The sequence below is a fragment of the Triplophysa dalaica genome, chromosome 5 (assembly GCF_015846415.1).
Source record: "Triplophysa dalaica isolate WHDGS20190420 chromosome 5, ASM1584641v1, whole genome shotgun sequence".
NCBI lineage: Eukaryota > Metazoa > Chordata > Actinopteri > Cypriniformes > Nemacheilidae > Triplophysa > Triplophysa dalaica.
This window is the reverse complement of record NC_079546.1, coordinates 23288124-23309037: the sequence shown is the minus strand read 5'-3', so window position 1 is coordinate 23309037 and position 20914 is coordinate 23288124. Positions and strand designations below refer to the sequence as shown.

At 37.0% G+C, this 20914-nt stretch overlaps 1 protein-coding gene across 1 annotated transcript; it reads right to left on the bottom strand.

The window, feature by feature from the left end:
• Positions 1-1051: 1051 nt before the first annotated feature.
• On the bottom strand, positions 1052-15280 carry LOC130420432 (secretory phospholipase A2 receptor-like). Its single transcript, XM_056747717.1, has 4 exons — positions 15244-15280; positions 5227-5580; positions 1549-1881; positions 1052-1419 (listed from the first exon to the last, which is right to left on the bottom strand). Exons 1-4 carry the CDS (start codon positions 15278-15280, stop codon positions 1052-1054), a joined length of 1092 nt encoding a protein of 363 aa, XP_056603695.1.
• Positions 15281-20914: the final 5634 nt, after the last annotated feature.

Here is a 20914-nt window from a genome sequence, read left to right as displayed (position 1 = left end):
GGCAGGGGGGCGTGTCGGGAGGATGACGGTAAGTAAGCAGATCAACGACTTAGTGAAAACACATGATTCTCGTTCTAGTAATTGGCGAGGAGACGCATTTAAGGCGCGACCGAAGAAGCAAGAGGGAGAGAGAATCCAGGCTGGGAAAACGCTCGTGAGGAAAACTTACCCGGACGCAACGTCGGAGAGTATCCGGAGGAAATGCCAAGAAGTTGCAAAGAAAGCTTGAGTGTGTAACTGTTAGTGATTAAGTGAGCGGGTCTGCAACCCGGAAGTATTGCAGGAATAAAGTGTCTTACGTTTTCCCAGCCACGCCGACCCCGCCTCCTTTCTTCCTCAGACATTGAACCTTTTTACAATCAGTGATTCTGTTATCACTTCATTATCTCATTCAGTCCAACATTCAGCGTTACATTAAGCAGCCTTTAGTATTCACACTATGCAGTGTTCAATTCATCTGGGCTAACCCATATGGGGCCTACGTGAAAACCGCAAACAGCCGAGAACACAAACAACACAAACATATCAAACCCATCTGAGCCCCACATGACTGTGCTGGCTGGTGGTCATAATTTCAGTTAATTTCAGTTTAAACTGCCACATTTAGTATATAACAAATCTAAACATTTTTGATAAGAGTGACGATTGCAGATGGAGTCAAAAGTCAGGAGAGAAAATAGTGTCTGTAGATCAGAGTTTATTTAAACTGATCCATCACCATTACATGAATCCAACACATGCAGAATGAAAGTCAACCTTCACCAGATTCATCAACAAGTACAGAATAATCTTAAACAATAATTGAAGGTGTTTTGTGAAGCAGAAAACCCCGTTCAGTCATGATTTATTCATGATAAAGCAGCAGCCTCAAGTACCTTAGTACAATAAAAGTATTAAAGCCTAAATATGTGATAAATGCAAATTTCTTGAACTAAAATAACTTAAAGCCCTCTTTCCTCTAAAGTTGAGTCCCTGATTCCTGACGTTTAAATACTCCCTATTGCTAAATATTAAAACCAGAAAGTTAACAAAGGAAGCAAAAAAATTATATTTATTTATCTATTCTTCTACAGATGAAGTTGAGTTTGTGAGATTCAGGAAGACTGATCCAGAGATGATCTCCTCCAGACTGAACCGCTCCAGATCTCACTTCACTCTCACAGTCGTCCACTGCTGTTTCATTCCCCGGAGCCCAATTCTGATAACACGTGATCTCTCCATTAACCCAGAACCAGATCCCCACAGAGCAGGAGTGACGTAACCCCAGCCACACCTGAGCAGTCGAGGCCTGATGAAGAACTTCAGTCACCATGAGCTGAATCTCCTGTGAATCAACTGAAACCAGATCCACATGATTCTCTCTGCAGTATCTCACAGCTTCAGTCCAGCTCAGATTCTTCTGGATCAATATCAGCTCATCTGAACACACAATAAACACAAACAACTGAACATGAGAACAAAACAAAAACACTGAGACTGAACTGAGATCAGTTTCATCATGAAGAAACTTATGTTGTCAAACACACACATTGACTTTTATTAACTCACCTTCATGACACACAAAAGTGTAAGAGTTACTGCAAGATACATCATGCCATTTCCCCTCATTATTCATATTGTTCATTGTACAATCTTTAGAATTATCAGGTTGACCAGAGTCCCAGTATCTGAAGGTGGAGTCAGTGTTATCTGACCACTCCCAAGAGTCTCTGAACAGACCAATCCAGACAGATGTGTCAGGATTATTAATGATGTTGTGGATCAGTTGATTGTCAGTCTGGTTCCTCACAGTGATCAGATCAGTATGATTCTGTCTGCAGAAACTCTGAGCTTCTCTCCATGTTGTAGTAGAAGTGTGAATGATATATGCTTTACTGCTGTCTGTTGAAGAAAATAAAGATTACAACCCTTACAGTTCAGATTTCAAACTACAGGAACAGATTTTTTACTAAAAGTCTTGATAAACACTTAACTTGTTCAGGGGTCAAGCAAAAAGTGGGAGAAGCATTTTGTTACAGCTGAAGATTCAACTTAAGTGCGTAAGTGTACTTGATTTATTTTTTGCTTATTGAGTTAAAACGCAGTTTTGTTGCTTTGTTTGCTACCGCGTGACGTGTTGAAGTCGCGTTTGTTCTCGTGCTAGTTTCACATGTTATTGGGAGATAATTGAAGGCCAGCTGAATTAAATTGCATGAATCAGATGGGTATTTAAGTGTGATTAACCACCACGGCATCGGTCCTGTGCAGCCCTCATGGCGTGAAGAATGAATAATAGGGATGCAGCCATGTATTGGCCGATATTGAATCATTTTTTTTTATTTTAGTGCCCTATGATTTACGTGAAGCAGAAAACACAGATGGAAAGTAGCAAACACAACAGAAAGTACAGCTGAACAGCTTATGAAATTCAAATTGTGCTACAAATACAGGTAATAATTATCAAGCTGCTGTTTAAATATGCCATCTGCTTCTTCTACGTGTGAATGAGTGGTGTGGTTTTGTGTAACTTAATGTAGTGGACTTAATTTTAGCATCTGGTGGACGCGAACACATACAGTTGTGTTCAAAATTATTCAACCCCCAATGCTTTAAATGGTTTTAGGGAATTTAGTGTACATTTGTAATTGTATTCAGAATGAAATCCTACAAGGACTTCTTAAAGAACCATATGAAACTAAAATGACATCAATAAGTTTGGTAATACAGTAGTAAATGTTTCTTTTGTGAATTCTTCATTGACATAATTATTCAACCCCTTAAAGACTACCACTCTGAAGAACAGAGGATCAATTAAGTGTTTTCAATCAGGTATTGAAAACACCTGTGTATATCAGGGAGCAGCAATAAAGCCTAATAAGCACCCATTACGCAGCTTTAAAATGACTGTGATACTCAGCTCCTTCTAGACATTTACTGGTGTGGTTACAAACATGGTGAGGTCAAGAGAATGGTCCAGGAAGACAAGAGAACAGGTGATTACTCTTCATAGGAAGGGCAATGGCTATAAGAAGATTGCAAAGATGTTAAACATACCAAGAGACACCATAGGAAGCATCATTCGCAAATTCAAGGCAAAGGGCACTGTTTAAACGCTACCTGGTCGTGGCAGAAAGAAGACGCTGACTTCGACTGCTGTGCGCTACCTGAAGCGTAGAGTGGAGAAAAGTCCCAGTGTGACTGCTGAGGAACTGAGAAAAGATTTGTCAGATGTGGGTACTGAAGTTTCTGCTCAGACAATACGGCGCACCCTGCGTAATGAAGGCCTCCATGCCAGAACTCCCAGGCGCACCCCCTTGCTGTCCCCAAAGAATAAGAAGAGTCGACTGCAGTATGCCAAAAGTCATGTGGACAAACCACAGAAGTTTTGGGATAGTGTTCTGTGGACTGATGAAACAAAATTAGAACTGTTTGGGCCCATGGATCAACGCTATGTTTGGAGGAGGAAGAACAAGGCCTATGAAGAAAAGAACACCTTGCCTACTGTGAAGCATGGCGGGGGGTCAATCATGCTTTGGGGCTGTTTTGTATCTGCAGGTACTGGGAAGCTTCAGCGTGTGCAAGGTACCATGAATTCTCTTCAGTACCAGGAGATATTGGATGACAATGAGATGCAGTCCGTCACAAACCTGAGGCTTGGAAGACGTTGGACCTTTCAACAGGACAATGATCCCAAGCATACCTCCAAGTTCACTAGAGCATGGTTGCAGATTAAAGGCTGGAACATTTTGAAATGGCCATCGCAGTCACCAGACTTAAATCCCATTGAGAACCTCTGGTGGGACTTAAAGAAAGCAGTTGCAGTGCGCAAGCCTAAGAATGTGACTGAACTGGAGGCTTTTGCCCATGATGAATGGGCGAAGATACCCGTAGATCGCTGCAAGACACTTGTGTCAAGCTATGCTTCACGTTTAAAAGCTGTTATAACTGTAAAAGGATGTTGTACTAAGTACTAAGATTGAATGTCACTTGGGGGTTGAATAAAACTGATAATGATGTGAGCTCAGAAAAGACATTTGTGGTTATTTCATTATAAATGTTATGTTATATTTATCTGACCTACACGTGCCTCTTTGATTTAATTGTAAGCAGGATGACTGAATGATCATAATCAATGTCCAACCGACCAAAACAATCAATTTCAGTGGGGGTTGAATAATTTTGAACACAACTGTATGCTTTTTGTTGTCCATATGCTGTCCCAATTTCTTCCATTGTTTACCTCATCTGTTAATCGCTTTGGATAAAAGTGTCTGCTAAATGACTAAATGTAAATATGAAAGTGGTTAAAAACCTCAGACTTAAACTTAGACTTCACTTAAAAGTATACTTTAATAAACCAAGAACAGGACCTGATTAGTCTCCAGCAGTATTACAATAGTACACCTACAGGTACACTACTAGCAGACTACTAATTATATACTTAATAAATAAATAAATAACACCTAAAATACACTTAAACTTTACTGCTGTATACCGTTATGTAAGGGTTTGGTGTCAGTTGGGTGTAAAACTCACTTGGTGGTGCTGCAACACACTCATAAGACACATTCAGGTATTTGTAGATTCCACCACAAGGATCAGTGAAAACTGAAGAACCCACAACCAAAGAACAACTCGTTTTTCCATCACATCTGTTACATAAATGCAAAAAAATCTAAAATATATAAAATATGTTATCTGATAATATCTGATAGCTCTTTAATAATGTTTTCTGTTCTTACCGAGTGGCCACTGCACTTAGAGATGTTCCCAGACGGCACTGAACATTTGAGAGCTGTCCAGCTGGTTTTCCAGTAGAGCAGGTCTGTCCGTCTGTACGCCCATAATTGGCTGAAAGGATTTTAATGGTTCCCTGCTCTGTAAATAAAAGTCACATTACAGAAAATTGTGTTTTACAAATCTTTATTTGGCCTTTAAATCACTGAAAATGTAAATGCATGAAATTCAGAGAACTCACCACAGATGAGATGGAAAGTCTTTGATTCACAGATTATTAAATCCTTTGAAACACCTGAAGTAAGAGATGAGAAGTGAATTAGACGTAATGATGCTACTTTGTTACATTGACTGCCTTTGATTATTTGCTTTACTCAGAAGTGTCCAATCCTGTAGAGTTCAGCTCCGACTTGTTCATCTGCCCCACATGCGTTCTGTGTCTTAACTGTGATGTTTATTATTGTTTTCTTATGATCATGTTTTGTGAAGTGAAGGTTTGCTGTCACTCACCATTGTAGCAGATGAATCTCATGTTCTCATTACAGTCCTGCTGATGCCATGTTCCATTTCTCATAACAGCACAATTATTTATGTCAGTTGATGGTTCAGTTTCCCAGTTCAGATATTTCACAGGATCACCCAGAGACCACTTCCATTTATAAACATCTGTTCTCTTCAATCCAATCCAGACATAGACCTGATTGTTATTCACAGTCTTCTTCAGCTCGTTCATGTCTATGATGTTGTGGACTGTGGCCAGATCTGTGTAGTTCTCTCTGCAGTATCTCTGAGCTTCAGTCCAGGTCTTCTCAATGTTTATATAGTGATAGCGGCGCTGAGAGCATTCAGATAATGAACAGAGAGCTGAAAGAGAGAGTTTTTATTCAGACACATTCACTCAGAGCTGATCTAAGCAGAAGTGGGCTGACACCACACAATCATCATTTACTGACACAATATTTGTATTGAAGAAGCAGATTCTGACAGATTTTAGCCTGCTAGTGTCTCACAGAGATGAGCGCTCGAGTCGACAACTGGGAATCAAATCACATTTTAAAACACGTCAGACTTTCATCGAGAAAACAAGAAAACAGGGAAATATCATTGAGATGAAAACTTCAGGTCCGTTTACAGATTTGAAAGGCAGAGGTGCTTAGTACTCAAGTATTTTACTCAAGTACATTTATTGAGTATCTTTATATATTTTTGTGTTTTTCGTTTTGGGAAATTTTACTTCACCACATTATGAAGCATATACATATTTTGTTTAATCCAACAAATTTCCTGAAACTTTTTTTTTTTACATGCGTTTTACCTTAAATACTAAAGTACATAAAAAATATACGATATAACTTTTACTCAATTAAAATGATTGTTGAGTAACTTGAGTAAAAGTAAGTACTGCAACTTTTAATGTACTTTTTTTAAATGTAAAAATTGCAGTGTAGTTTTCAAATGTAATTGAGTAAAAAGTATGATATATGACATGCTTGTATGTATGGACGTAAAAACCTTTAAACGAAAGTAAAGATACTTGATCCCTGAGAGTAAAATACTTGAGCACTATACACCTCTGGCTCACTCACAGTAGCAGTTTTGTGCAAAGTGTTCTTTATTTCACCACTAAAAAGTGAATCCATAGTGAATGGAGTATAAACATTGTCCCATCAAAAAAAAAAGAAAAATCCAAAGTAATAAAGAAACAGATATACATAATTATACATAAATAAAACTGGTCAAAAAATATAATCTCCAACGATAAGGGATCCAACCATCCGTATCCACAGGGTTCAGTTGCTCGAGGCTCCACAATAGGACCCTCTCTTATGTTATTAACAATCCCTGAGTAACGGTGTGGGTTGGGTTTTTAAAGGCCAACATAAATACACATATATACATACACATCTTCATTCACTTGTAATCCTCAATATATATATATATATACATGAATATGGTAAATGTGATGTAGGAGCAAAGGTAAAATGCTGCAATTGCGGTGAGGAGCATAGCGCTGGATTTGTGGGTTGCATTGCTCATAAACATCCGGTGAAAATCCAAAATGTGAGAATAGCGGAGGGGTTGACTTATGCTGAAGCAGCCCAAAAAGCAAAACAACATGAGCAGACACAGGGAGAGATGAGAATTCAGGATAGGAATGAAAGTGCTTTGGTTCAGGATAAGACAAATGAGGAAAAATTGGTGATTGGAAAAATTGAATTTGTGTCATTTGTGGCAGAAGTGATAAATTGTAGAACGGAGAGAATTAAAATCATAATAAGGGCAGCAGAGAGGTACTTGGATGTAGCAGGAGTAACTTTGGAAAAAATAAATGACATGCTAAAGACTAAACCAAGTACTCAAACATCATGTGGAAATGCATAATAATAATGGTTTTAAATGTCTTGCAATGGAATGCCAGAATGATTATTCCGAATGGACCAGAATTCAAGAATTATATAGATCAACAGGATAAGAAACCAAATATAATTTGCTTACGAGAAACATGTTTAAACCACAATTAAATTTTGTTCTGCAAGGATATAATATAGTAAGGAGAGATAGAGGGGCAGGAAATGGAGATGGGGTGGCCACTTTTATTAAGAATGATATAGAATACTATGTCATTAATGAGACTGAAGCTTATGAATTGGTGGTTATAGAAGTATATGCAGAGAATCAAACTATCAGAATAATAAATTATTATAATCAATGTAGTAGACTAAGTAAAGAATTAGAAAAGGTTGTTGGGTCAGGAAATCATAAATTAATTTGGTGTGGAGATTTTAATGCACATAGCACTTGAAGTAGTAATGATGATTATAATGGGGAGGTAGTAGAATAAATTATAGACAGTAATGGTTTAATATATTTAAATGATGGTAGAAACACAAGAATAGATTTGGTACATGGAGTCGGATCAGCAATTGATTTAACATTGGTGTCAGAAAGGAAAGGAAGTAAATGTATATGGGATGTTTGGGAAGAAAATAATATGGGTAGTGATCACTATATAATTTAATGTAAGGTAGGGATGAGTGTATTGGAACATAATGAGATTTTAGCTCCAAGATGGAGATTTAATAAAGCAAATTGGGAAGTTTATAAATATCTAAGTGAGGTAGAAATATCATCTTTAGAACTGAATACGATGGAGGACATAGAGGAATGTAATGAGAAAATATGTAAAGTATTGTATGATGTAACAGATAAAATTATAGGAAAAAAGGGACCATGTAAAAAGAGGAAAGCAGTTCCTTGGTGGACAGAAAAATGTCGTAACGCTGTTAAAAATAGGAATAAAGCATTTAGGAAAATAAAAATAACTAATATATTTGAAGATTTTATCAATTACAAGAAAGCACAAGCTGAAGTAAGAAGAATAGTATGAACAGCTAAAAAGAAGTACTGGAGAAATTGGTGTAATTCAATAGGAGAAGATATCGAAATAAGTGAAGTGTGGGGATCAATAAAAAAAATGGGAGGAATATATACAAATCAAGCTATACCAGTTTTAAAAAAATGATGTAGGGAAAATGGCGGTGATAGATAAAGAAAAGGCTGAAATGCTGGCTAAAGTATTTGTTAAAGTTCATAGTGATGATAATGTATCAGAGGATATTAAAAAGAATAGAAATCAGAATAAAAGTCCACATCCAGATGTGATGATGAAAAGGAATCCTACTAGAGACACTTTAGATGCAGATTTTAATATATATGAATTAAAGAAGGCTCTTGGGGGAGTTAAACATACATCTCCTGGAAGAGATGATATTTGTTATGCAATGATACAACATTTATCAGACAGATCTTTGGAAATAATTTTTTCAACAAGATATGGAATGCAGGAAAGCTTCCTTCTTCGTGGAAACATGGAATAATAATACCATTAGGCAAACCAGGAAAGGACAAATCTAATCCAATTAATTATAGGCCAATTGCATTAACTTCTAATTTATGTAAATTGATGGAAAAAATGATTATATGTAGACTAAACTATATATTGGAATTTAAAGGACTTGTATCACCATTCCATAGTGGATTTAGGGCAGGTCGGAATACTATGGATGCTGTTTTAAGCCTAGAAGCCGATATCAGGAAAGCTCAAGCAAATAAAGAGGTATTGGTAGGGGTGTTATTTGATATCGAGAAAGCATATGATATGCTTTGGAAAGAGGGACTTTTAATAAAAATTAATTGTATGAGAATAGGAGGAAAGTTGTACAATTGGATTATGGATTTCCTTCTTGAAAGAACAATTCAAGTTGAGGTTGGAGTAGAGTATTCAAAGACATACAAGATAGAAAATGGAACTCCACAAGGAAGTGTATGCAGCCCAGTATTTTTTAATATTATGGTAAATGATATTTTTAGTCATTTAAAAGGTGATGTAGGTAAGGTAAAGGTAAATGTAAATGTAAATTATGTAGGAAGAGCATTATTTGCTGATGACTGGGCAATATGGAAAAGAGGACGTAATATTTCATGTGTATCACAAAGTATTCAAAAAGCAGTAGATGAAGTAGAGGTATGGGCAAATAATTGGAGTTTTAGATTATCTGTGGCTAAAACTCAGGTTATATGTTTTACTAGAAGGAAAAAAGTTCCACAGGTTAAGTTAAAGTTATATAAGCAGGAACCGGAGCAAGTTTCAGTAGTCAAATATCTCTATGTATGGATGGAATCTAGGCTGACATTTGCTATACATGCTAAAAAACTGATCAAGAAATGAAAAATAGGAATAAATATTTTAAGATGTTTATCTGGGGTTGAATGGGGAGCTTGTAGATTATCGTTGAAAAGAATATATAATACATTAATCAGATCAAGTTTGGATTATGGAAGCGTAATTTACGGATTTTACGGAGTCCATACTCAAAGAGATTGAAGCAATACAAAGTCAAGCTCTGAGAATATGCTGTGGTGCGTTCAGAACATCTCCCATAGCAGCTCTTCAGGTAGAAGTTGGTGAAGCTCCTTTAAAACTTCATAGGAAAAAATTACTGAATTATTGGGTTAATATTAAAGGTCATAAAGAGAGTCATCCAGTGAAGGGACTAACAGAAGAATGCTGGGATCATGGGAACAATAACAACTAGTAAGTGGAAATAAAGCATCAAGGCAAGACATTATATATGAGATTCTTGCAAGTTTATTAAGAATAAGTAGTGTTAGCTTAATAGTGTTCGTGTGGGTTCCTGCTCATGTGGGATTGGAGGCTAATGAAGTGGTTGATAAACTAGCGAAGCAAGCTGTAAAACACACAGAGATAAATATTCAAGTGACTCTGAGCAAAAAAGAGGTTAAAAGTAAAATTAAAGAATTCATAAACAATAAATGGCAAGAAGTATGGAACAATGATAGTAAGGGTAGACATATGTATAGTATACAGAAACAAGTAGGAAATGGAAGAAGTGTTTTTAGGAATAGAAAAGAAGATACAATCATTTCTCGCATCCGAATAGGGCACACTAGATTAAATCATTCATTGTTCAAAATAGGAAAACAAAAAACGGGTAAATGTAATTATTGTGATCAGGCAAAAAAAATGGAACATGTTTTAATAAAATGTATAAAATATGTCAAGGAAAGAATAGAACTTATGAAGGAAGTATGTAAATTGGGTGTAGTATCATTTAATATGGAAAGTCTATTGAAAATGCATGCAGAACAAGATAAAATATATAGTGTTATTATGAAATATTTTAAAGCTATAGGAGTAGACAGGAGAATTTAAAGTAATAGGTTTAAATAAAAGTTTTTTTTTTCTCCTCTCAATTATTGTTTATTTAAATTGTTCATTTCTAGACGCTTATTAGTGCTTCACACCCCAGTCCAGTTGGTGCCGGTAATGCACCGAAAATCTATTTGCCAACCGCCATAAAACACCATTAGAAGAAGAAGAAGAAGAAGAGACAAAGTGCGGGTTACGTGTGAAATGGCTATAGATGGTAGATGTGCAGTAATGTTAAATGTCCGCGTGCTGTCAATGTGACGTGTACACTGTGGCGAAGTGAAGCTTTCAACCTAATTTGATCAGAAAACGGTTCATTTCTCGAAGCTTTTTGAATCAGAGCTCGACTGTGACCTCTGCTGGTGAAAGTGTGGGAACGCGCTGTGTCTCAAAATGTTTCACTATTGACAAACGCATTCATTGTATAATCAATAAAGAATTAATAAATGAGTGAATTTGTGTGGATTAGTCAATTAATAAATCCGCATATTCAGTACATGACATGAGACCTACTCCTAATAACTCAAAACAATAAACACAACATTTTGTGTTGTGGATGTGGACATATGTCCTGTTTGTTAACAGGTCAAAGTCATGAATAGAAGTAAAGAACTGTAGGTGCATTCACATAAAGGAAACACATGCACTTATATACGACTATAGTCAATCTTTAGCTGTAACAACCCATGAGGGCGTGGCTTGAGGCGCGATTTTCAAAGTACAAAGCAGTCACATGGGTGTGTGTGGAAGGAAGCTTCGGACGTCATTGGTCACATGATTTTGATAGAACGAATCAAGCATCGATACTAAGCTTCACTGAAAATCGCTATTTTTTGGAAACAAGGATCGTAGCTTTGGTGTCACAGCTAACGTCACTAGTGTACACCCTCTTCCCGGCAGCGGAACCGGAAGTAAAGAATGGTGAACTAAGTGTGTGTATCTCCCTGATGTTTGGGTTATAGTATTGAAGCAGAGTTGATATTTCCTCATTTCATAAGTTCCTAAAGGAGAGAGATCAAGTCAAACTGGACTCAAATTTTAGATCTATAAGATCTACAAACAATATCTCATAGTTGGATCTATCAGTGCAGTCAGCAAAAAAAGTTTTTAGTAACCAGTTTTTAGACTCATATTACACACAATATAACGCACTGACCTTTCCTGCTACCGAAGACTGAAGTTATTAAAGATCATATGTTGAGAGAACGTCTCAAAGTCAGATTTCTTACAGTGTGACTCATTGATATTTTAAAATTAATTTGAGTTCTTTTATCCCTATCAGTTGCTACCATTAAGAACAAACCCAGCTAGCAAAACAGTCCACTGCCTTCACACCCCGAATGTCTCCATAAATAAGACATAATCAAGTGAATGAGTTAGATCAGTTTGAGTTAAGGAATCAATCATCACTTCATTGTCTCATTAATGAAGAACACCCGCTGTTAACAAACACAATCACTGAAATAAACAGTAAGAAGTCACACTGATAGTGTTTCATTTAGTTGAGCTCTTATGTTAAAGTATGTGCTGACTGACTGTGTGCTGTCATTATTTCAGGGTAACAAGCTGGAATCAGACGATATAATCATCAACAGAGGGCGAGAAACTTGTTTGTTGAACATAGTTTTCATTACAAACAGTTATATATTAGATACGTAATGAATTATTGAAGACGGACGTTCGATGTGGTAACGCGGCCACGATGCGAAGTTATTCTGCTTATACCACGGTTACCACATCACAAGTAATTTGTCATGTGTTTTATTTCAAGAGATTTGTTGTGTTTGCCGCTCTTCTGATGCTTCTGTGAGTGGGGGATTCTTTTCTCACCCGAAGCTGTCGGCAATTCCAAGACATCATTTTAAAGGGGTCATTTGACTTGGCTAAAACGAATATTATTATTTGCTGACAAATGGACACACGTGTGTAGGCCTGCGCAGATAACAGTCACAATCAACAATACCAATGAAATCAAATACAAGTATGTGAGATCGGACAGTGAGGTAAATGCAGCAAAAATAGTTTGTATGGTAATAACAGTCCCAATAGTTTCAGGGTTGCGTCCATATGACAGAGCAGAGGAGTAGAAGCAGACAGAAAGTCATCCTCTTCAGATCCTTGTAGTTATCACTGAGAGAGTAGCAATAGGATACCGACCAATCTTCATCCGTGCGTTAGAAGATCTTAAATGATCTTTAGACTTAAATGCATCAAGCTTTTATCAAAGCAAGCAAACAAGCAAAATTCAGAGCATTCTATATTCATCCATCGAAATATATACAAATTTAAATTGACGTATTTTAGTTTGTCAAGAAAATACAAGCACTGTTTTTTATAAGTGTGCTTGAATGTAGATGCTCTAGGACCCTGGGGAATCCCTGACTTATGAATGAATGAAATATCGTGAAATACAACAATAGATATAAAAAACGAGATAACAAAAGTGCTAGAATTTTACAGCTAGAATTTGACATAAATTTGATCTGAACGTATTCATTAGTAGACTTCATTACTCCACCGCCTGTGTGGCGTCATCAACTAGATTGCTGAACCAGCTTGAAAACAGTCGTAACTACATTGTTAATTTCCAAATGATGCATCGTACTATGGTGGTAAATAGGATGTTTTTTTCTAAATACATTACTGAGTTTTCTTATATAAAATGATGCTCAGGATGTTGCTGAGTTGCTAATTATTACACTAAACCATGAGCTCATTTTAATAAAACCAATGTTATGTTATGTATCGTCCAAAAGCCCCGGAAAGGTGTCAAGATAAAGAGCACATGATATATGTATGTGTTTTTGCGAGGCGCTCGCTATGATTAAATCCTAATATGGTAGGCCGGAAATATAACTTCAGTGAGCGCAGAGGGACGGGTATATGAAACCTGATTGGTAGAAGGTGATGTCAGGTAAAACTTGATTGGTTTAAACTGTGATAAAAACTTGAGAACAATGTATAAAAGATGGAGTCAGATGTGTATTCGGGGGGACATCTTGAGATGAACACAATATATCTCACTATGCTTGCTTGGGCAAATAAAGTTTAAACTCTTGGCATCTGGAACCCTTGTCTCTGAGATTTCTTTCTGCGATGGAAGGCCGATTCGCCACAACATTAACCAGCGAGTTATGACGTTGTTCAGGAACAAACCCCGGTTTGGTTACTGACATACTGACAAACATCTTGAGGTTAGAACCGGAGGGTGAGTAAATGATGACAGAATTCTGTCCCTTTAAGTGTGCTGTGTTATTAATCTGTGAGTATTTTGGGATAATACAGTGCTATGGCGTCATAGTTTCAACTAACCAGTAACAAACCCTCAGGATCCTCTAGGCTCTCAGAAATGACCAAACTATATGTATTTTTAGACTTTCAAATTTTTTTTTTATGAAAGTTTGTTACTTTTTTCCCATTAGAACAGGTCTGTTCCAGCTCCTTCAGCACTGCTCAATGTATGACTGTAAGGATCATGAGAGTAATAAGGGAGAAGTCTGCTCTCGTGATACTGTGATGTCATCCGCTGAACAGTCACTGCTCTGATGTAGAGGTCTAGATGATGAAATAATGACCAAGTCATAGTAAATCAATAAGAGATTCATTTTGAGTGACTGTAAAGCGCTATCTTCGGGAAGCCTTATGGAAAAAGTAAAAGCTGAAAAACTTTACTCTTGTTGATTTATGTTTTGTAACATTATATGTTCAGCCTTAAGACGAGTAATTTTTTCCTGCATAATAATATCATTTTTAAGTTTATCACGGTGTGTTGTATGATACAAAGAGGCAAAAGGCACACCTTAAGAATAAATGTGCTTTTCACTACACACATAATGTATGATTGCAGAAAATCTATATGTTTGTATTAAACATTTATGAAGCACAGATTTTGTGTGAAAATAAATCAGAAGGGGTTAATTGTGTTTAAAAATCTTGTAAATGTATGAGGTGGGTACAAAAATACTTTTACGAACCAATCACTTTAGCAAAGTTTGCACGATATTTTGTTTATTTTAATGAATAAAATAATTTAGTTTTGTTCAATAAATATACTGTCATTAAAATATGTTGATATCACAAGATATAAACAACAGAAAAAAATTCTAAAAGAATTTTGAAAGCATTACAGTTATCATAATAATTTAATAAAGATTTACAGTAGAAAATGTGAGTGTTGCTTTGTGGCAAACCGTGGAACTGGTAACTAGGGTGATCATATTTTAAGCCACTAATGAAATGACCCAACCCACATGTCTCTACGATGTTCTCATGATATTACATTTACATTTACATTAAGGAATTTGGCAGATGCTTTTTTCCAAAGCGACTTACATTGCTTTATCCAATACATTTTACATAGGTACTTGCAATCCCCTCGGATCGAACCCACAACCTTGCGCTGTTAACACTATGCTCTTACCACTGAGCTACAGAAAAACTACAAGTTATAAGTCTTACGAAACGGTTGCTAGGCTAATGTGTTTGGTTGCTATGGGCGTGGTTTTTACTCTGTGCAGATGTACCCAATATTAGGCGTTCAGAAGATGTCATAACTAGACGTAGAAAAAACTTTCACTTTTGGCCCTCAAGGGACGTATTTTCACTATAAAAGACGCAGAAAAGACGTATTTTGGAGACATCACCTTTGCTTGGGGGTGTGATATATTTAATAAAGTAATTATTATAAAATGGCTCATTTTCTTTAGTAGAACAGTTTTTAATAGACAGCCATATAACTCTGATGTCAATTCTCCTGACATTTAAATCAAACGTAAAACCAGAAACACAAAACTCACCAATGACAAGAAGACTGAAATACAGAATCTGAGCCATTTCTGAGGAAGAAACACATTGAAAACCTCAAATGTTAAACTTCTGTTTGTTCACAATTTTTTCATTCAACATAAAATCATTGGCAAATTTAAAATCAAATAAATCTGTGAGTATGACATAAACGTTTGCTTAGTTTCTGTCAATGAAGTTAAAAGTCAACATTTCTATCACTACTGTATCACTTCAGAAAATCAGTTCTTGATAAAGTTTCATTAAAAGTTATTTTCAGATCAATTCACAAGAACAGAGTCATTACAAAAGAATGATTTTAATTAGAATGAGAATGTAAATAGTTCTTACTTTTCATCTCTTGTGTGTTTCTCTCCTGAATCTGCTTCTGTTTCTCTCTCTCTGTGTGTTCATGTGTCACATTATATTATATCTGGTCTTCAGCACCTCCCATCTTTTGGTTATTTCTCAAGAAAGACTTATTTACTTACTTACTTTACATCCTGCTTATTTGTATCCTTGTTCACGTAAATGAGAAGAAACAAGGTGTGCGTTCTCTTATTTGCATGTGTGATGTGTGTCAGCCAGCGAACACAAGATAATAAGAAACACAGAAGAGGTTGATGTGGTGTCACACTAAATATATACATTTAAAACAAAAAAACTTATAGATTTTAGGCATGACTTTAAAAAAACAGGTCTGGTAGTCTTTGTACTACAGTCAGCAAGCTGTTCAGCTGTTCACTTTTGAGATGGATGATCACACTATAGAGAACGCCTCTGCACTGGGGGTCTCATGCTTCCAGAGGGACGACTTCCCCCGGCCTGACTTGAGGTCTTATTTGAGGAAGGAGGTCACATTGATGTACGGCCCTGCGTGAGAAAACAGATGTATGGTGTGAGGTGTCAACATGTGAAGTTATCTCATCTCATGTGTGTTTTCTGTTTTTGGGTCAGAACAATGACGTTCAAAGAAGCAAAAAGGATAATTCTTATATGATGAGGCTCTCATATCTTGTCTCCATACTCACTTAGCTTTATTTCTCTTTATTACTTCAGTCCATTGTTATTATATTAATAGAAGTGTGAGATTTCATCATATCTTATGACAATAAATATATATTTTAAACGTCTTACTGTGAATACATTAAATGGTTACTAAGTATTCCTAAATCCTCCTCAGACCTTCACTACGACATATGTGTGGCTCAAAAGTGTTTATATGTTTTGGTTTGACGTTGATGTTAAATTGAAGTAGTGAAATGTGTTTTCTAGTAATAAATTCCAATAAAGACCATGTACTTGTTTATTTGCTGAATATTTAAAGGGTCAGTTCACCTAAAGTTGAAAGTAAGTTTGTTATTTAAAACGATATGTTCACGTGTCCAGGTCTCTTTCTCATTCAAATGTAGTTTGCCTGAAGCTCTTGACCAATAACTCTCTGTTTCCAAATGTTGAAGTCACAGGGGTCAGTTCATGCTTATTTTTGTGAGCAGTGTTGTGATGGTGGTTAAAATTCAAATCCATACAAATGTTGTTTCCAAACAAACCAAGCGCACATGTTTTCTCTTGAAGAAGGAAGATAATCTGTGCACAGATGTCTAATATTGTGGCCTTTTGTTGTTGTACACTGTAAAACAAATCACTTATCTTACATTTTTCAGTTCTCTTGTTCATTTGAGTTAGTCAAGTTTGATGCACTAACAGGCTAAAATCTGTCAGAATCTGCTTCTTCAATACAAACGTGTGATTGTGTGGTGTCAGCCCAATCCTGCTTAGATCAGCTCTGAGTGAATGTGTCTGAATAAAAACTCTCTCTTTCAGCTCTCTGTTCAATATCTGAAGGCATACAGCGCCACTATCACTATATAAACATGAAGATGAACTGGACTGAAGCTCAGAGATACTGCAGAGAGAACTACACAGATCTGGCCACAGTCCACAACATCAATGACATGAACGAGCTGAAGAAGACTGTGAATAACAATCAGAAGGTCTGGATTGGACTGAAGAGAACAGGTGTTTATAAATGGAAGTGGTCTCTGGGTGATCCTGTGAAATATCTGAACTGGGAAACTGAATCATTAACTGAAACAAATAATTGTGCTTTTATGAGAAATGGAAAATGGCATCAGCAGAAGTGTAATGTGCCGTCACATTTCATCTGTTACAATGATGAGTGACAGCAAACCTTCACTTTAAGGAGGCATGAATTAAAACTCAAGATTTTGTTATGTAAGAGGGAATGGTATTCATGTGAATATCATGTAAGTGTCAGAACTGAAAACACCGTTGTAACTGAGATAACACCTGTAATTGACACCAGGCCCACTGAACGGCAGGTTCTGGAATGCACCTCATTGATAGGTTGTACACAGCCTCAACAGAAAAATATCAACGACTAATTCTCTAGCCCCGCCCACTGGTTTGTGCATGACATTACTGAAGTAATTCGCGCAACCAAGTAGAGCGAGCAAGCAACAAATAAACATGGCGTTAAAGATATATAAATATTGTGACATCCATGGTTGTGGGATGGAATGTCTGTTATGCAAAACCGGTGGCTGTAAACACAGCATGAGTGCATCCTCAAAGCATCATAGGTGTTTGTATTACTTTTCATTGTTATATGATAATTCATGACTCATGTGAATTGTGGGTGTGTTGAAAAATCCGAGCACTTATGTTTGTGAATGCAGGGCATAGACATTTTCTCTTGCAAGGTATTTAAATGTATTTATTCTTTGAAATGCATGAACAAAATGATGTGGATGTGAGGATTATCTTTTACAATACATGTGTAGAATCTATCAAACAATCACACTTTCTGGATGAGAGAAACTGACGTCTAGATACAGATTACCGCCTGATAATCTGTGAAGCAAATCTCTAACACTGATCGCATTATTGATGGTTTTTGATGAAATATCAACATTTTTAAAATCTTCCTGTTTGTATTTTGCAACATTCAGAACAATAAAACTCATAAAAGGGCCATGACAGTGTACCACAACATACAGCATCAGCTACACATTAAACGTTATGTAATCCTGTATGTGTGCGTGCATCCCTGTGCGTGTGTGTAACCAGTAAAACAAACAGTTGTCTTTCTTAAAACCAAGTGTATTTTGCACACACGCAACCCACCCAAAATAAACAAATATATACAAATAAGCCAGGGAGCATGCAGTCTGTCTAAAGTTTAAAGAAGAAAAGGCAAGTTTATTTATAAAGCATGTTTCACATAGAAAAATAATACAAAGTGAATTCTATATCATTTACACAGAGAGAAAAAGCATAGACAATAACAACACAAAAATGTAAATGTAAACAAGTTCAAATAATGGAGGGGAAGAAAGGAGTCGGGGTCGGCGTGGCTGGGAAAACTTGCAAGAATCTCTTTTATTATCAACGCACATCCGGGTATTCACTTCTGGGTTTCAATATACAAATTTCTACACAATCTTTCTGGATCGTAGATTCCTTCTGGTCAGCCTGTTGGACGCAACGTCTCTCGGCTTCGGCACACACACACACACACACACACACACACACAGGTTTTCCCAGCCGTTCTCTCTCTCCCGCCTCTGGATCTGTGGATCCCTTTTATAGCGTCTCCTCGCCAATTACTAGAACGAGAAGCAGGTGTTTTCACTAAACCATTGATCTGCCTACTCACCGTCTTTCTCGCGACACCCTCTCTTCCCGCAGACCGTGCTGAACCACGCCCACCTCTCCACAGTAAATAATATGTATTTAAAAATAAAATGGAAAGACCTGAAGACCTTTAAACAAGCACATTTACACAGTACAAGAAATTACCATGTTTATAGCATGGTGACAGAATAGCATATATGTGAGATTGCAGTTATGCAATTATTAAAATATGATGTAAATATTAAGTAACTGGACCGTTCTCAGTTATCTTGCAACATTTGGATGTGAGTTGGACATTCAATGGTAACGAAATTTGACTTCAAACTTTCTGGGAAAATTGCTAATTTTACCTTCTCTACACATTCATGGATTACTCAGTACACATTCATCCATTGCCTTTTTCCATTTTTGAAAGGGAGTGACCCTTAGATAAAACATACTGCAGACATGCAACTTGTATCATATTTTAAACATCACATCACATCATATTTTAATTTAAAACCTAATATGTGATCATGGACCACAAAACCAGTCATAAGCGTCACATTTGATGAAATTGAGATTAATACATCATCTGAAAGATGAATAAATAACCTTTGTGTTCATGTGGGCAATATTTGTCCAATATACAATTCTTTGAAAATCTGGAATCGAGAAATCGCCTTTAAAGTTGTCCAGTTGTAGTCCTCAGCATAGCATATTTATCACAAAAATTCAGTTTTTATATATTTACAGTATAGGAAATGTATAAAATATCATAATGGACCATGATCTTTACTTCCTAATCCTAATATTTTAGGTATTAAAGAAGAATGGATCTTTTTGCACCATACAATGTTTGCTTTTGCCTCAAATATTCCTGTGCTGACCTATGCTAGGGTCACACATAGAAACTTTCTGTAATAAACACCTTGAACATGACTATTTAGTTTGTCATAAAAAATCAAAAAGACATGAGTCAGGTTTTGTAAGTGTTGTATCTTATGTCACCTCATACTTTGCAAAGTGTGGGAAAGGACATAGATACCTGTCATGATTCACCCTCACCTTGTCAGGTTTTTCTTGGTCTAGAAGTGGAATCATGCAGGATCCTTTGTTTCATGTGGGAGAGAGATGACCTATTTGTTGCCATACTCTCTCTCTCCAGTCTGGGTCATCGTTCCTGCCCTCCTGTTTCCTAGTTAGTGTTAATTAGTTTATCCCTTGCAACTGTTCCCACTTGATTTGGTTCCCTTTATATTGACCTCGTGTCTCTTGTCTTGTGCTCGTTCATTGTATGAGATTCTGTACGTTTGATCTCGTTCATTGGTGCTGTTTCTGTTCCTTGTATTTGATACGTTGTTCCTTGTACATGTATGCTGTTACCTTGTTCCTTGTACATGTATGCTGGCTGGTCCTCCAAGCCCTGTTTCCTCTGTGTCAAGTAAGTCTACTTTAGATTGTGTAAGTGTTTAGATCAAGTGTTTGTTTTCTTAGTTTAGTTAGTCCTTGTTTTTGTTCATAGTTTAGTTCATTGTTTTGTCATTTTGATAGTGTTCATTGTTATAAATAAATTTCCGTTTAACCCCTTCACCATCGGTCTCCGCCTGTACTTGGGTTCTCCTACCATGTCTTCCCGTGTTAACCATGACAGAATGAAAGAGCCAGAAAGAACCCAGCAGGCAGCCGTGAACGATTCCTTGTGGTCCCACCAGGCTCGACTACTGTTTGGGCTCATACAGGGGGATCGCGGGATCAGAGACTTCGCCTGGGAATTTTTGGCTCTATCTGGGGAGACAGAGTTCGGTGAGGCAGAGCTTAAGGTTATTTTTAACTGCTGCCTCACCGAGCCTCTCAAGCCGACCGAGATGAGGATGTTGAGCTCCCTTTGGATGGGCAACATGATCAGGTACGTGATCAACCGAGATGATCCCTGGCCGTTAGTGCCAGACTGGGTATCCACTCCCTTGGCTACCGTCCCGGAGGACTGTGTACTGGCCGCTCTCACCCTCGGGAGCTCGGCCCCCTCACCCACAGCACCCTCTCCAC

Excerpts from the sequence above, each read along its gene's own strand:
- LOC130420432 (XM_056747717.1), bottom strand. The coding sequence starts at position 15,280 with ATGGCTCAGATTCTGTATTTCAGTCTTCTTGTCATTG. Across the intron at positions 1,882-5,226 it reads GAGATTCATCTGCTACAATG|ACAGCAGTAAAGCATATATC; the intron begins GTGAGTGACAGC and ends TTTCTTCAACAG. Across the intron at positions 1,420-1,548 it reads CACTTTTGTGTGTCATGAAG|ATGAGCTGATATTGATCCAG; the intron begins GTGAGTTAATAA and ends TTGTGTGTTCAG.